The sequence below is a fragment of the Euprymna scolopes genome, chromosome 5 (genome assembly GCF_053919585.1).
Source record: "Euprymna scolopes isolate OS-2025 chromosome 5, ASM5391958v1, whole genome shotgun sequence".
Lineage (NCBI taxonomy): Eukaryota > Metazoa > Mollusca > Cephalopoda > Sepiida > Sepiolidae > Euprymna > Euprymna scolopes.
This window is the reverse complement of record NC_136486.1, coordinates 29,001,414-29,020,299: the sequence shown is the minus strand read 5'-3', so window position 1 is coordinate 29,020,299 and position 18,886 is coordinate 29,001,414. Positions and strand designations below refer to the sequence as shown.

At 36.4% G+C, this 18,886-nt stretch overlaps 1 protein-coding gene across 4 annotated transcripts in view; it reads right to left on the bottom strand.

Moving 5' to 3' along the window:
• The window catches only part of LOC145276756 (proto-oncogene tyrosine-protein kinase receptor Ret-like), a 343,334-nt gene that overhangs the window by 94,950 nt on the left and 229,498 nt on the right, over positions 1-18,886 (bottom strand). For all 4 annotated transcript variants that reach the window (XM_080128000.1, XM_080128001.1, XM_080128002.1 and 1 more), the window contains exons 6-7: positions 17,110-17,353; positions 275-487 (exon numbers count right to left, since the gene is read on the bottom strand). In XM_080128000.1, coding sequence (XP_079984126.1) covers positions 275-487; positions 17,110-17,353 — 457 coding nt within the window. The remainder of the gene's footprint in view (positions 1-274; positions 488-17,109; positions 17,354-18,886) is intronic.

Sequence of the window (18,886 nt, the reverse complement as noted above, 5' to 3'; positions counted from 1 at the left end):
ATTTATTCATATGTAATAATTATCTCAAGTAGGTAAAATACACACACACACACAAACACACACACACACACACAAACACACACACACACATATATATAACTACTTCATTTACTCACATAAAATTAATATACGAAAGTATAGATTTATGCGTAAACTTTAAGTATTTACTTCAAAAGTGCTCATTACGTAGGTAGAGCTAGTTAGTAATTTATAAAATATATATAAAACATATATATTTTATAAATTACTATATACATATACATATAATACTTACTAGTACAATCTTGAGGACAAATATGCCTGTGCTTGCTTTCGAGTTCATCACATTTCTTGTCAGGACACGTAAGCTTGTTAGGTCGACACGTGGTATAGTTTTCCGACATTTCATTATATTTCCCGCGTTTCCACTGGCATCTTCCGGTGGGTGAACCGACCCCACAGTGAGAAGTGCATTCCGACTCTGTTGTGTATTTCGAGCACATCCCATCTGGAAGTAAATATACATTTGAAAGAGTTAATTTAGTTTGCTTGTAGCATTGTTTTAGTGTTGTTGTTGCTGTTTTTTTTTCTTTATATAAAAGTAATTAATAAACAAAACAAGAAAGCAACGCAAATGCGCGAGGGATCAATACAAATTAGGGCGAAATAAGATACACAAGTGAAACAAAAAAATGTCGCCCTGTAAAAGACGATATGATCTCATTTTCATTTGATGAAACCGGTTTTCCTTTTTGTTGCTAACAATCTACAAGTTAGCCAGTTGTTTACAAATCCCAAGAGCAGTAGGAGCCTTCTATCATGTTTGAAAGTGACGATATGATCAACGAGTGAGATCGTAAATGTGCTGCTGTACAACTCACGCTTTCTACCGATTCGAGTTATGACAACGGGATCATTGCCAGCACCTTCAAAATGCATCGTTGCATTACCACGAATAATAAGAACGTGTCCTGTGTGATGAAATCAAAGTTTTCGGCCACGGTTATGGCCATTGGTGTGGTTTCAAGTGAGGGCCACATCATGCCACCTCACATCTTCGAAGTCGACTTGAAAGTTAACACTAAAGTGTACCTGGATGTGCTGAAGAGTGTGGTGATTCTCTGATGCAGTCAGGTGGCTGCTAGCAGACAGTACGTGTGGCGACAGAACTCGGCGCTGGCTCACAAGTCTAAAGAGACCCAGGCTTGACTTTAGAAGGAGTACTACGACTTTGTATCCTTCTCTCACTGGCCGCCTTTCCACGCCGGCCTGAACCCTAACCCTAACCCTAACCCTTTCCACGCCGGCCTAAACACGCTGGACTACTTCGTTTGGTCATACGTTGAGAACATCAATAGCATGATCTCCCACTACACCAAAGCCAGCCTGATTGCCGCAATCCGCCGAGTATTCGCCGAGTTCTAACCAACGCTTCTGGAAAAGACATGCTCCTATTTCCGGACCTGCATCGAGGCGGTGATTGAAACTGAAGGCGGCTACTTTAAATAGATGTCAGCTCTACTACACAATCAAGTTACCTGAATTGATTTTTTCAATAAAAGTTTTAAAATAAATCTGTAGTTTGTTTTATTTAGGGTGACAAATTTATCGTCCCACCCTGTAAAGTTTCCTCAGTACTTTTATGTCCCCTTATGAAAATTATATACAGGATATAACCGTGGAATGAAAATCCCATCATTTTATTAATACCACACGCGCGCGTGCGCGTTCTGTTTTCTTTGTGGCTTATTGCAAGCCATAACACTGGCGACATTGGATTCGGAGAGCGTACTCACGTTTAAAAACAGTGTTCTAAAAAACTAAACACTGGCGACATTGGATTCAAGGAGCATACTAAAATCGAAACCAGTAACGACATTAAAAAAAAGATACTCGCGTTGAAATAGTATTCTAAAAATATTAACGACGTCGGACTCAAATGTTATCAAGCCTAAGGGAGTGTCTAACATAACACTTGCAACTGAAAGGTTCACGGTAACTAAAAAAAAACGCAGATCATTACGAAAAAAAAGTTGAAAAGAAAAAAGTTCGTCACGACTTTGAAAGATAGCGCTGTACTTTTGCAAAAAGAAAAAGGTTCGTCGCAACAGACAAACGTAATTTTTTTTATACTTTTGGAAAAAGAATTCGTCACTTGTAGTTTGCGCTGCTAAAATCGGGCGTTATTTTTTTTTTCTCTGGAGACAATGAACTTTTTATATATTTATGTTTTTTTCTGTTCGTTTTATTGTCTGGATGAAGAAATAAGAAAGAATAAAACGGTTTTGTAAAATTCAGCGAACGTTTTGAAATTGCTAATGCTGACAAAGCAAAATAGACGAATTGAAAGTAGCGTTGGAATATTTGACCAAGTTGTATATCGATGCCGCAAAGCGTCAGTCACAATCCGAAAAAAACACTGGACTGAACGTCAAATACGATTGGAAGAGCAGTAAAAGAAATTGCAAAAACAGTTAGCAAATATCAAATACGAACCGAGGAACAGCAAAAAGAAGTTCAAAAACAGTTAGTCGAACGTCAATTAGGAATAAAGGAATTGCTTACAGAAATTGTTAAGAATAATGCGAACACGGAAAGCAATTCAGCATTTTTCAGAATACAATATGGACCGCGATAGACAATTTTAAATACGAGGAAAAGAAAAATCATTCGCAGTGTATTTTTGGCGTTATGAAGATATTTTAATATTGAGTGCAGCAACTGGTCTGATCAAAATAAAACCAGACTTCTACTACGAACATTGGAAACGGCTGAGCATGATAATTTCGTGGATTCCATCTTGCCTCGGAAAACAGTAGATTTATGATTCAATGAGACAGTAAATTTGTTAACAGAACTTTTCTCGCCGAAAACATCTCTTTTTCATAAGCGTTGGAGATGTTTGAATGTGGTAAAAGACGATAATGACGATTTTGCCACCTACGCAGCTGTAATGAACACTGTGATGACTTTAAGTTGTCTGAACTAACAGCAGACAATTTTAAATGTCTTGTGTTTGCGCAAGGATTAACCTTGGGGAAAGATGCGAAGATCAGGCGCAGAGTCCTTACAAAATTAGAAAATGAACAGAACTTAACACTTCAAAAATTGACTGAGGATTGTCAAAAGGTAGAAATTATAAAAAAGATGCAAGAAATATCGAAGCAGGCATCGCGAATACAAAAAATAACTAAGGAAAAATCGTCGAAATGGTACATAGACACTAACCACTGAAACTCAGAAAAACTAAAAGCACCGAGCACTTGTTTCAGATGTGGTGGAATACATTGGGTAAGGGATTTCCCATTTTTAACAAAAAGACGCCATTTATGCAATAAGATCGGTCATAAAAGTTCGCACTGTAGGAAAACCCAGAATAGAAGCAGTGTACGTCAAACTATAACTAAGGACGTCGTAGATGAAAATCTACGCAAATATGTAACGGTTAACATTTTCGGCAAGGCTATTAAATTCCAATTAGACAGTGGATCGGATTTTTCAATAATAAATATCAAAACGTGGAAAATATTACGAAAGCCGACTATGTTAAAAACTAACAGAACAGCGACGGCCGTTAATGGTACAAAAATTCATTTTGAAGGTGAATTAATAGCAAACGTCACTTGATGGGAGAAAACAAAAAAATAAGATCGTATGTGCTAAAAGATAGTGAGAACCTGTTCGGTTCTGACCGTATGGAGGAGTTGCGTCTCTGGGGTCTTCATATATCCACATTCTGCAACAAAATAGATATCTGCCCAGCAGAAACGAAAAAACTTATAACTTGTTTTAAAAAAGAATTCGCAAAGGTATTTACTCTTGGCCTGGGGAGATGTACAAAAATGGCCGTAGATTTTAAGTTGAAACCTGGCACACAACCGGTGTTTAAAAAGGAACGTAATGTCCCGTTCGCTTCCCTGAACAAAATAAATCAGGAACTAGACAGATTAGAAAGCATCGGTATACTGGCTAAAATTGAATATAGTGAGCGGGCTGCTCCGGCAGTTTACGTAAAGAAAAGATCCGGGGAAATTCGCATTTGAGCCGACTTCGCGATCGGGCTCAATGGGTCCTTAGAAGATTTTCACTATCCATTACGTAGTCCAGAAGAAGTGTTCACGAAATTAAATGGCGGCAAGTTTTTTTTTTTTTTAAGATCGACCTAAGCGACACTTACCTACAGATTCCGGTAAACGACAAAAGCGTTAACCTCCTCTGTATTAACACTCATCGGGGTTTGTACAGATACGAAAGACTCGCGTTTGGTGTCAAGGTAGCACCCGCAATATCCCAGCAAGTAATGGAAACTATGCTGTCCAGCTTGGACACCGCAATCGCATATCTTGATGATATTATCATAGCGAGCAAAAGCAGGGAGGAACATGAAAAACATATCAGAGAAGTATTCAGTCAAATACGAGATTATGGATTTAAGATCAAAGCAGATAAATGCTAGTTCTTTTTACAAACAATTAAATACCTGGGTCAAATAATCAAGAAAGATGTCAGACGCCCAGACCCAGATAGGGCGACCGCTATTAAAGAAATGCCGGCACCAGTAAACATAACTCAATTGCAGAGTTTTTTAGGTTTGGCAATTATTACCAGGGGTTCATCCCAAACATGCACAAATTGCGCGCACCACTTAATGAATTGCTGAAAAAGGATAAGGCTTGGGAGTGGACAGAAGATTGCCAGACATCATTCCAAGAAATAAAAAGAATTCTGACTTCAAAACTATTCCTAGCGCATTTCAACCCGCAGTTGGACATAATAGTAGTTAGCGACGCTAGTCAATATGGCGTCGGGGCGTGCATACTACATCGAATGCCGGATAGCTCGAAACAGCCTATTGCTTTCGCATCACGGACTCTCTTGCCAGTGTAAAAGAATTATTCTCAGATCTAGAAAGAGGCCCTAGGAATTATATTTGCAGTTTCAAAATTCCACCGGTTCTTGTACGGAAGACATTTTTTGTACAAACCGACCATAAGCCGTTGATATCAATTTCTGGATCAAAAAAGGACTTCCAACATTCACTGTGAACCGACTCTTAAAATGGGGAACTATTCTGCTGAACTATAATTTTACAATTCAATTTCTCCCCTCAAAACAACTAGCCCATGCAGACGACTGATTCCTGCCAAAATGGAACCTCTTGAAGATTCAGTAATCGCGGCACTACGTGTTAATAGTGATGTAAAAACCATGATAAACAATATTATCCGCGAACTGCTGGTCACACTTCAGGAAATAAAGTCAGAATCCCTAATTGACAATTTCATTCAAACCACGAAGCAGAAATTAGCACTGAATGACACCAGTTCAGACATTTTTTCTGGTTGCGACAAAAGGAAGAAATACTGATTTTCACAACCGCGGAAATCAACTTGGGAGGGGGGTGTTGTGGGGAAATCACCCTCCAAATGGACTGTTCTATCCATTATATAAACCATAGACCTTTTGATCCCAGGTGTGGATTAAACACCATAGCGACCCTCGCCTGCTCGGTGACGTTTACTACTCTTTTCAGTTGTAACCTTTTTACGTTGTTGTTCCAGTAATACATTGTTTAAACTCTATTCCGTTGTTCTGTTTTCTTGTGATTTATTGCAAGCCATAGCAGATTCTTATAAGGATTTTTCACGAAAAAAGATCATGTCACTTTATCTAAATTAATATCGATATTTTATCGATTTTTTTTATCGTTTTTTTTTGTTTTGTTTCTTTTTTTTTTTTTTTTTTTTTTTGCTATTGACAAATCAACCGCAAAAAAAACTATTGTATAAACAATTATAATTTAATTTTTGGCAGATTTGTTATTGTTTCGAATTTTATTTTTTATAATCGAGAGTTTATATTAGGTAAAACAGTATTTAAGGTTTTTTGCAAACAATTAAACTTCCGATTTCATCACCAGTTGTCGGATGTCACATGTTGTGAGCATGACGTGACAAAATCGTACGGCAGGAATTACTAAATATAGTAAATAGTAAAGCTATGACAAAACTAACAAATTGTTTCGAAAATTTAAAACCTACCAGGTCGGTGGAATCTTAAATGTTTTGGAATTATTTTGATTCTCCGAACTATTGTTCTCATTTTGAATGTTGTCATCACAAAGTTTCGGTCGATTTTGTCGAACGCTGAAATATTTCTGTCGGAATTTGGAACGCAACCTTTGATTAAATCCATGGTAGCATATTCTCGTTCTTTCAGTTATAACTAGGCACAAGTTCTAACTAATTCGTAGTATTATGTGTGTGGACAAACTGAGGATTGAACCATAAACTTTCAAGACCATATGACTCATAGCTGAATTTTATCAGGTATTTTATCCACTACGCGACAGGTTTTTGTGGATAATTCTAGCATGAATTTTAAGAGTCTTAAACCTATTTTTGTTGTTAGATGAATAATCTTGCTATTTTACACTACCTATTATAGCATATTGTTACCACATATATAGACATAATATATGTGTGTATGTGAGCATGTGTCTATTTTACAAGGTGCTTTCAATAAGTTCCAGACTTTTTTGTGTGGGCACTTTTATTGATAGTATACACATGAAACTAGTCTCCTTCGAAGTAATCGCCTCCGGTTGCAATGCACTTGTTGTAACGTTCCAACAACTTCTGGAACGCCCCATGGAAGTCCTCTTGTGCCAATGACCCTCGTCACAGCCTCTTTCCTCTCCTCAATTGTCTCATAACAACAGCCTATAAGGTTTTCCTTCAGATTAGGGAATAATTAAAAATCACAGGTAGCCAGGTCTGGATTATAGGGAGGGTGAGGAACTGTCTTAATGCCCATCTTGGTCACATAGTCTGGAACTAGGATGAAGCTATGGATTGATTTTCTTTGAGTACTCTTGGGACAAACTTTGCGCAAATATTCCGCATCATCAGTTCCTCGCAAATAATTGTGTATACAATTCCCACACTGGCATCAAAGTGTGCATTAATTGTCTCTATAAACACACAACTGCCTTTATTCATGAAACTCTTTATTAGGCCAATCAGCTCTGGTGCTTTGATTTCCTTACTCCTCCCACACCTCATCACCCTTCGCCGTCTTCCTGTCTTCCTTGAATCTCTTATGCCACTAAAAACTAATGCTCGAATCATACAAGATTGTCCAAATAAGTCTGGAGCATTCCAGACGTTTCTGCGGCATTTTTCCGAGTTTAAAACATAATTTTATTGCATGATGTGTCCTCACGTCCAGATTGCATTTTTGAAATTCACTAGCTGTGGTAATCAGGCTTTAGTAGGGTGTATTCCAATTCCTGCTGCATTTGTTTCTTTCAGCGTGAAATCATAAAACCTGGCCAGACACCTCATAAGATCTAAAGCAATGACATACTGAAGTTACAAGTGTCTACGTCATTTTTAAATGCTTGTACAAAACGCCTAGAAACTTATTTAAGGCACCTCGCATCCATTTTTTTATAATTAAAGTTTCTCATCTTGTGTTAAATTCTATGCTATATTCAATGTTAAGTTTAATAGAAAGAGTCTTGATTTCGAAAAATATATACATCGACCAGAATGTTGTGCGAATACTACTTAAGATTAGAACATTAGTCCGAAGAATCCAGAATGATCAATACTTAATGTATATCTAAAAAATTCAGAAACATAATATTAAATGTTCTATCGTTTGGTATTGTTTATTTGTTTTTTAGTTTGTTTCTTTCAGCCTTTTTTCTGTGTAACGATACTGCTTAAACGATGAATTCAGTTTATAAAATAGATCTGACATTTAAGGAATAAAATCATCCATATAGCATTGTTTACATAGGAATAACTTTTACCAAACGCGGGAAAATCTAATTTTCCACCAACCGGTATCATTTTGAAGTATTGAAACTGATTGCATAGTTCATTCTCATTGAATGTCTTATTGTTAAGTTTTATAAACACGAGAAAATAAAAACAAGTGGTTGATTTTATGTGCATATAATCACTAATATCAATCATAAAAGATAATATAAATACCATTAATTCTAAGTGCAGGGTTTGCTACTAATTGAACTTCAGGTTAGCTGTGTGGGAGTATTTTTTAGATATTTGTAAAGAAAGAAATACAAATATTAATTCGTGGTCAGCCATTTTCGAATATTACTGTCGCTGAAAGACATGATATCGACACAATCTTCTTTTTTAGAACTGCACGCCTGTGGAACTTTCTCCCGTTTGCCTGTTTCCCTGCTGACTACAACTTGCTGGTTTTCAAGTATAATATAAACAAATTCTTTATGATCCATCCCTTTAAGTAATCCAATTTACCAAATTTCTATTACTAACTATTGCTACAATATTATTCCATTGACTACTGTACACTCAATAACCCTTATCCTCAAGTGGCCTCGGGGCCTTGATAAGTGGTGACTGTCCATGTAAAAGAAAAGGCACAAACGCACATATATAAGTTTTATATCCATTTAGAGCCATTTTAAATGAACTTGCTTGATTTTTAAAAATCCCGGCGTTCAAGTGACTGTATTTCCCAGGCGATCAACAAGCTGCCTTTGCAATGATGGCCACATGGATATAAATCGTTTGTGGAATATAATACCACCTAGCTGTTTCATTTAGCTGGCTACAACATTGTAGTTTTCAGGACTGATGTAAACAAATTTTTGTTGAGATGTCCTCTAAAATAATTAAATTCTGCCAAGCTTCTACTGTCATTATTATGATAGTGTTGTTTTACCATTCACATGGCATTCATTTAACCCTTATCCTTGAGTGACTTTTGGGCCTTGATTTGCTGTTACTCTTTAGTAAAAAAAAAATATATAGATATGTGAAAGTTCAGCGGGTATATGGCTTTTTGCATAAGGCGGCCTGGCGTCGATTTGACATTTCTAAAACTCTAATTTCTAATGGGAATATTAAAGACAAGATCTAAATATAAACAGAATTCGCGACATGTATTATTTAGATTGATTGACTACCAATGACTTTTATTGGTATTAAATAAAACAAATAAAGAGCGAAATTGGTAGCAATTCGACTAATGGAAACGCATTTTAAATGCGCCTTTTCCTGCTTGACAACTATAAACCATGTTACGTACCAAGATTCGTGATTCTTTGTTTTGTTTTATCAATCCATTTAATGTTATATGCAAATTTTCTTAGTGAGTATTTGCACGATGTTTTAACTAATTATCTAGCTTCACACGGTATTCACTAAGTCAAGCTTTATGTGTATACCATCGGATGCAATTCCATGTTATGCGCATCATAGATTTTATTTTTTATGGAAATCGCACTAGACAAGACGTGAAGCCATTTGATGTAAGGGGCTTGCAAGTATGAACGATGATTATCGCAGCTACATGTCTTGAAAAGAACAGGTAGAAAACAGTGAACATGAATAGCGCTCCACAACCTTGCAGTGCTTGCAAAGAAGCTACTGGAATAAGAAGTTGTATTACAGTGAGGTATTAAGACAGCGGATTAGTGGAAAAAAAGACTGAGACTAACAACATCACATCTGTCAAAGAGGTTACAGAAAAGAAAAAAGGGTAGAGGGCTAATCAAATTACAGTTTCTGACCTTTATCAATAACCAATTCAAACGGGGGACAGAGATTCACCAGATAAAATATGACAACCGTTCTCCATACACGTGTTGATAGTATATTTGTAGAGGTAGACTTAGGTGTTAGAAAGTGTTTACAGTGATATAGAGAGCCGATTATACAAGAAGCAGAAAGAAGAATGGATCTAATATGTGAACACCAATAAAGACTTGATGAGAAAGAAATGCCAAGAAGGTTTAGAGTTTAACCCTTTGGTATGATTCTGACAGGCACTACCACTCCGAGTAAGATTATATCTGAGTAATAAAGGGTTTACACTTGCCTTTCCCAAACTCACAATTTGATGCACCTTCATGAAATATTCGGAACCGATTCTATTGTTAATATTTCGGATCAAAGTGGACCATTATTATAAAAATCGACCCCGACAAGGCATGAATCCACTTAATGTAAAAAGTTTAAAGAACGAAAGATAATTACCATTTTGCAAAGACAAGAGATGCCTATTAATCTTAGACCAAGGTTAGAGGTAGGAGGAAAACAGTCAGCAGAGAGTTCTGTTAGTAAGCAATATATGGTCTATGGTTCCCCACTCGTCAAACTTTCACGAAAAACACTCGTCTAGCTGAAAACGCTATCAATAATTCTTTCCACTCTTATTCTGTGCCTAAACCTAAACGTAGATTCCATGAACAAAGCTTATTTCTTAGAACTGCAGGCCTGTGGCACTCTCTTCTGTTTTCCTTCTTTCCAGCTGACGATAATTTACCAAATTTCCACTACTAATGATTACTACGATATTGTCCCATTGACTATTGTACACTCATTAATCCTTATTCCCGAGTAGCCTCCAGGTCTTGATAAGTGGTGACTCCTTTGTAAAGAAAAATCAGTTCTTGGAATAGGGGCTGTATTATAACAAGGTACTAAAACAAAAGCTTTAAAAGCAATTGAACAAAGCGCGAAACGAATATTATAATATCAAAAGTTGAAATTGTACGTCAGAGAATTCTAAAATTGAGAGCCTAACAACTTTTTTTTATATTTATTTATTTTTTATTACATTTTTCACACCAAACAAGGCAAATTGCCACTTTGGTGTAGGGGGCTACTATCCGGGGCAACAACTACTGGGGTACTATGCAGGAATTTGGGCAGCAAGATGTCGGTTCACGTTACACTTGAACTTCTGCACGTCAGTACTGTTGGGGAAGCAGGGACCTGGAATGGAATTCCAGAGTCTAGCGGTTCTGGGGAAGAAACTATTGGAGTAAAAAGATATTTTACATCTACGGATCTCTACAGTGTGGGGGTGGGATTTAGCAGCCTGTCGGGTTTGTCGAGGGTGCTCACGTCGTGGGGGCACAAGTGATTGCAGTTCGTCAGAGCATTCACCACTAAAATACTTGTAGAAAAGGCAGAGGGATGCAACATTTCGTGTATGGGACAGAGGCTGAAGCTTAGATGCCAGTTCAGGGCCTATTAGGTTTGCGACTCTCTTTTGAACATTGTCAAGGAGCGAGAGACTAGTAGCAGATGCACCAGCCCAGATGTGGCAGCAATACTCCATACATGGGCGAATGGTGGCCTTATAGAGGTACAGGATACTTTCGGGTGTTAGTAGTTTTCTAGCACGGAAGAGAAAGCCCACCTTTCTTGCAGCGGCCCTGGCAATGCCTTCAATGTAATTGTTCCAACTCATGTTTCCTGTGAACGTTAGGCCAAGGAGTTTGAAAGATGGACTCTCAGATAAAGAGTCGTTGCCCATTGCTATGGGTGGTAGAGAGGGTTTCTTGTAATTATTAAATGAAACTAGTTTAGTCTTGGCAGCATTGAACGCGACCAACCACTTTTGTCCCCATTCCACTACAGATTGGAGGTCTTCCTCTAGTGTTTCTGCCATTTCTTTATAAATGTGTTCATTCGTCTTCTTGTCGTGCCTGTCATAGAGTGTAGTGTCATCAGCATATATACCCATCTCAGAGGCAATTTTGTCGGGGAGGTCATTTATGAATATCAGGAACAATAGAGGTCCAAGGATAGAACCTTGGGGCACACCCGCATTTATATCATATTGTTTAAATGTACGACCGTCGAGGACAACCTGGATTTTTCTCTTGTCCAAGAAGGATTTAATTATGTTAAGTATTCTACCAATGATACCGTATGATCTGATTTTCCTGAGGAGCCCCTCATGCCATACCCTGTCAAAAGCCTTAGATATATCTAGAGCTACCGCTCTGCCCTCCCCCGCTTTGTCCAGTGAATGGTATATACGTTCAGAGATCACAGTTAGGATGTCTGCTGTGGAACGGGCTTGTCTAAATCCATATTGTTTGTCAGTCAGTAGTTTAGCATCTGTAAGATGATGGACTAGAGCATGGTTAATTATGGTCTCAAATATTTGGGCAAAAAGTGTGAGGAGGCTAATGGGGCGATAATTTGATGGGTCTGTCCTTTCGCCAGAATTCTTGAATACTGGTACAACAGAAGCAGTTTTCCAACAGCCCGGAAAGCAAGCTTCATTAAGGCATTTGTTGTAGAGTTTGGAGAGAACTGGAGCTACTTCGGCTGAGCACTTTTTTAATAGCACAGCCGGAATAAGATCGGGTCCACATGCTTTTGAAGTGTCAAGGTTTTTTATGATAGCATGCACTTGAGCATGGGTGGTTTTCAGATCGTCTAGCGTGGCGTCTGTCCGAATAGGAAAGTCAGGTAGTGAGTGGTTGGAAGGGTCCAGTGTGGAGTTGGAGGCAAACCGACTTAATGTATTTTATGACATACTCAGGAGAGAGTTTTTTAACATTAGACGTAGAATACGCTTAAATATATTTTAATTCATGCAGATTTCGTATTTATTATTACAGAGCTAATTTTCTATTGAATATGATATTGTACCTGATATATTAGTACTGATGTGTCATCAGTTTAATCGAAACCAAATCATTTGGCGCTCCATCCGCATTCCCTACCGTGAGAACTATCGACAAATTGATAAGAAAGATTTAAAATCAAACCACTTCAAGCTATGAATGAATTTGCGCATGTGCAAAAGTAATAGAAACATGTCGGCAAGTTAAAATGAACATTTTGCATTTCTAATTGCCGAAATATTTCTGTGCGCATTAGTCATCCATCCAAACAAAGATTTTACTCGTTATAAACCATCATTGGTGTATTATTATTATTTTCTGTTAATTTTAGTGTTATGTGACTAGTAGTTTAAAAGTTTATCGGTTAAATATTTTCACACAGACAGACAAACATACATACATTTACTATTTTATTTATATAGATTGTCATGACAGTTATAACTAGGGTTGTGACAACAGCATATTCTTTTTATTGTTTTGACTCTCAAGTATATATCCGTTGATATCTTATATGCTTTTATATAAGGTGGTGTGGTTCTCGGTTGATTGACTGTGTCTTACTGTGTTGGATATATAATCAAGAGTGAAAACAATACAACGAACATGCAGTTGTCACGATTATAACACAGGACGCATGATCCCTAATTCAAGATAACACTAGATATTTTAACGTCTTATATAGAATTCATTCTATCGTCTTTCTGCTTGATGTAAATCTTTACTTTTGTACTAAAGCCAGTTAACTTATTTTCCTGTCGCAGCAGAATTGGCAGCAAAATGTCGACTGCGTCATGAAAGCTTTCCAACTGTCCAATTATTCGGTGGATATCGTTCACTTAATTTTAATAGCATGTAAACACTTCGATGTAACCTCGATTATCTATCGATTTATGTATAAAAAGTACTTTATGTGTGTGTGCGTGTGTGTGTGTATGTGAGAGAGAGAGAGAGTTCTCTATGGATTCCGAAAAGGCTAGTCCGATTTTTTTTTAATTCTACACAAATATACTTCATGTGTGTGTGGTAGTGTTCTTATATAGGTTGTGTATCGTAATACCCCAGATAAGTATTACAAATCGATAATCGAAAAAATCTTATTAAAAAAGGAACAGTCTGATTTTGACATTTAAAGCTTTTATACAGACTTACATCAAAAATGCATTGGCGAAGTTTTATCACCAACCAAGCAGACAGGTCCGATGTATAAAATCAAAATTAGGTTCTTTGATAAGGCAGAGGCGTGTTCGAAATTAATGTTTCTGGTTGGGGACTAATCTAACCAGGTAGCTTGATATTTGCATTTTAAACTTAAATTTCAACTTAATTAATTAATTTTTTGCATTTTAAACTTTAATTAAATTAAACTTTAAAATAATTTTATAAAATTGATAGTAGGTTCTCTACTGTGCAACGTAAACCAGAATGTATTTTAAGTAAATCAGTGGCGGAGGCCCGTAAGCTTCTTTCCAGTGCACCGCGGTAGATTTCTGACTGGAACAGGTAATCAATCGATTTGGTTTATTAATCATCGATTTCGTCCATTTCGCTGACAATCAAAGTATTAGAAGTGTTACTCATTTGCTGATCTCTTAAATGTTTCTCTGTTAGTTCTTTATACCAACGTTTTCTTTTTCTTTTTTAATAAGTAAATATTGCGTTTAATCTCATGGTTGCTTAGTGCTTGTCCGTGTTTGATTTTAGTTCCGGGCACTAAGCTGCGCCGACACACTTGAGGAATGTTTTCGCGTCAACACAAACACATCTGTCTGAAATCCAGATTCGTGAGATCTTTGCAACTTTTGTCCTTATTTTTTTTTATCCTCATATTATGTCATAGTATGAGCTGTTTTAGAGAATGCAGATTATCAATTTCAATGTATACTTTTAATAACACAGCGAATCATTTGGCTAATATAAAAACATTGTTACTATTTTAAAATTTCAACTCGTAGCTTGTGGCAAGTGACACAGAAAGAGGGTGGGGTTGACCGTTGGCGGTCACAAAGGAATGCGTACGCGTCGATGTTTCTCGTCTCTCGTTTCTCTCTCTCTCTCTCTCTCTCACTCTCTCTCTAGTTACTCGTTACTTTCTCTCTCTCTCTCTCTCTCTCTCTCTCTCTCTCTCTCTCTCTCTCTCTCTGGCCTGTTGACCTAAAACATCCGTTATATTGTTATTCCATAAATCAAACTTCCCATTGTCCTTATGTATGTGTTTTTACGCCACTATCAAGTTTTGGTACATATTTGAGGACGTATTTTTCGGCCTCCTCCAATCGACAAGATCCGGTATTATCTTATTCTAACACCTTATCTACCAACCGGTGCAATTTTAGTTGATATTGATTGTTGCAAGAGAGACAGCTAACCTCGGTTAATATTCTTCTGTTCAATTTAAATAAGGAACATTTTTGAATTTTTGAGAGGAAGATTAATTATTCGTATTATTTAGATTCTCATCTTCAGTGTTATGTTCACAACGATCCGTTGCGTAGTTGATAAGACACTTTGAAAAAAATTAAGTTCTAAAGTTACATTTGTCAAAGGGTCGCGGTTTCAAACCTCAGTGCAGGCGACTTTCAAAATACAATTGCTATTTGCTTAGAACTACTACCCAATTATGGCTGAGGGAACGAAGGCATGCTACACCTATGGGTGAAATAAAGGTTCCCGTCTGAAATTCTGTGTAGATTCCTGAGTTCAACAAGATACATCTGAAGAAAGTTGGAGGTTACATCGACCGAAACGTTGTGAAAATGGCACTCAAGAAGAGAAAAGTAGTTTAAAGGGTCCAAATAATAAAAATAGACTCTTTTTTAGATTTTAACAACATTAAACTTTTTATTTAAAAAAAAAAGCTGAATTACATTCAAAAAAGATTTTTAATTCATTTTATTTAAAAAATAATAATTTTATTTAAGAAAAATAATTTTATTTTAAAAAAATAATTTTATTTTTAAAAAATAATGTTATTTAAAAAAAGATAATTTTATTTAAAAAAAATAATTTTATTTAAAAAAAATAATTTTATTTTAAAAAAAACAGCGAACTTTTCGGGGGGGGGTTAAATAATTTTACAATTTTTACATACAAAAACAAAGATATTTTTTAGAAAAGATATTAATTTACGAACAAAAACCTGAGAAGGAAAAAAAGTTTTAAAAAGGTTGAAGAATTTTACTAACATGTTTTTTCCAGTGATTATGGGAGTAGATAACCTCTGATTCTAAACAACCTGACAAATAAACCCGGCGAACCAAGTGCGAGAGAGATATAAAAAAGCAAAAAACAATTGCACTTCAAGGGGCATTTAGAATCTTTTTAAAAAATCTCTCAGTTAGAATGTATGAGGTTTGCGATGAATTTTTGTCATCCGGTAAAATGCTCCATCCCCAGCTAGAAAAAAATGATTAAATTAAATTAATGAAAACGACAGGTGGAAATACTTGGCCATTTTTCTTCTTTCTCGTCATCGGAACCCCATCAAATGGAAATGGAATATCCTCTTTGATTCAAACCAATTTTTCTTTTTACTTTTGTTTATGATCACAAACCTTCATTTTATCAGGTTTTGTTACGAAATACAATCAAGATGAGTTTTATCTCCCACACCATCAACATCAACTATAATTGCGACTCTAAGGCTAAACCTTTTTTTGACCATTTCTAGATGTGAGATAGTAGTGGTAGATGGACCAGTCCAGATGTGGCAACAATGCTCCATGCGTGGACGAATAGTGATTTTGTACGTCATTCTTAAAAATTTATTTATCCAATGAGAAAATTTATTAAAAAAAACACTTCATAAGATTTACATAAACTTTGTACATGTGCACAATAATAATTTCCGGTGCTTGTGCATTATAATCGGATATAACACATTCTAAGTCAAAACTTATTTGCGTATCATGTCGGAATTAATAGAAAAATAATTACAAAAATTTTTTTAAAAAGTCGAATAACGCAGTTTTAACAGTTTCTTCAATGGCGGCCAATATCACAAACTGACTTATCTCCCCTGTTTTTAGCTAACATCTGTTATTTCAAATTAGAAAAATAGCTGATTGAAAATATAGGATAATTGTAATTTTGTAAAATAAAAAAATAGTTCTATACTTTTTATTCGATCATTTGTCGTAATGTTGGATTTTTTTTTCTAATTAATTACTAATTTTTTTCACTAATGTCAGAACATAACATTGGTTTACTTAAAATACATTTATATATATATCCAATTATAATGCACCGGCACGGAATTTTCATAGATTTAATCCAAGGACAAGTAACTCAATGTTAATAACTACAATGAGAGTTATCCTTGTCCAAAACAATATAATACCGACCTAATTGTGTAATTAATGAAATAAAGGAAGGTGTTTAGTTCTATCTCACTGCAAAAACTCTGACACATAGAAAGAGGAAGTCTGCACCCTCGGCGAGGAGTACTCTGACCTTCAAAAAGTGCCTGAGCAGCTCTGTCAACATTCCCCGTTAAGGGCGTCAGGTGATTAGCAATAAATTAATCTCCATTCTCAAAGAGAGAATGCAAAGCCTGGGAGGGTTGATCTCCTAAAACTGCACAGTAACAGCATTACACAGCAATAAACAGGGATCAGATCGTTACAAGAATGGTATAACCTCTGTTGCTTTGAGGGAGGGTGAGGATAAAAATCGCTAGCTGGAAGCAAAACTTAATGACTTACCACACGTTCCTGCTAAAGTTGGTCCATCGTTAAGAGTAATAACGACTTGTTGAATGAATTTAAGCGTGTTACTGCTTCTCTCGGACACGTTTACTTGTAATGTGATATGATCCATTTTGTACGTACGCAAAGCATGGTCATCTTTCACGTACATGATCCCAGTATGTTCTGTAATGTCAAAGATACCATTGGCTTCTACACTGAACTTAGGATCATGGCTGTGTTCTTGAGACATCACATGAATCTGAAAAATAACCAAAACATTTGTTAATAATTAGACTAGTAGTAGTAGTAGTAGTAGTAGTAGTAGTAGTAGTAGTAGTAGTAGTAGTAGTAACTATCGGGACCTTCCACAGGGAACTGATTCATATGTAATATATTGATGTTGGCATTCTGTAGATGTTCACCTGCTGGTTTAACCATCAGTTGGATGAAGAGGAAGCTTTTGCTTCAACAAACTTTGTTGGTTCTCCATATTCTATAACCGCATAGTACATTGATTTAACGTCAGAGTTAAAGATTCACAAAAGTTAATTAAGTACGAGGCTACATCTCTGCGTAAGTCATAGCAATTACGTGAATGATCGGTAAGCAAAAACGACATTGAAAATTAATTTGTTGACGGCGTTCTTGTCTAGACGTTGGCTTACTACTCGATAATTAAAATCGCATAATACCCAAATGACTAAAATACTTTATCTAAATTGGGTTTTAATATAAGTGCCCCGGCATAAGATGATGAAAGTGTATATGATCTAATTGTTACCGAGATCGCTTGTACAGTTCTACTTTCACGATTATGTTCATAAATTATGGACTTAACATAATTTTTAGGTTTCACCAATATAAAAACTATTGCAACCGTCACCTGGAATCTAATATGTTGAACTACCAAGAAAGGCGGGTATATATGCAATTCAGCATTTTAGGTGCGTCTTTGCGTCTGGATAAGAGATTCTATACGTCTGCTAGCCGGCTTGTCACGCTAAAAGCGCTTATTAAAGGTGTGCATCTTATTTGTGGTTAGTGCGTGTTTTAACCTTCAATTCTAAATAAAGATTGTATCACAACAACATCTTGTCCACATTTTAACTGGCAGTAAAACTTGACATCTAAAAATCAGCCAAGAGATGAAATTAGATGCGTTTGATTCCAAGTACCTTAGAAAGGTTCTAGAGGTCAAATGGCGTGATCGAATTACCAACCAAGAAAACAGAGATCGCACTCAACACTGTATAGTATCGTCAATAATCTGCAAACGACGTTTATGCTAGCTCGGACATACCGTAAGATTGGTTTCCAGAGAGAATTGCCAGCCAAACGTTCAAATGGCCATGTGATGGAAAAAGAAGACGACGACCAAAAATGAAGCTGACAATCGGAAGAGATTTTATCGAAATGTATTGCAAACCCCGGCTGTTCTTAATCTAAGTCTACGTGTAACTTATAAGCGACTATGTCCGTTTGATCACGTCTTTTCTTTTACTTTTATTCATGGCAAACAAGGCCTGTTGCTACTGAAGCATAAGAACTTGCAGCTATATTAACGTGATTGAACGGAAATGTTTGTATGATATTTTGAGCGAGAGGTGACCCCCAAGTAGAATTCGTGAACCACGAATAGTCTTAAAATGGAGTATCGTGTCCACATCTTAAGACGAGCCGCTCAGAGCATCCTTTGTTGCCGTGAAATCGTGATGCTCTTTTTTCTTCCTGCAAATTCTTTCGCATATAAGAGCCTTTGCGAGTCTATCTCTGCTCTCAAACAACTGTCAAC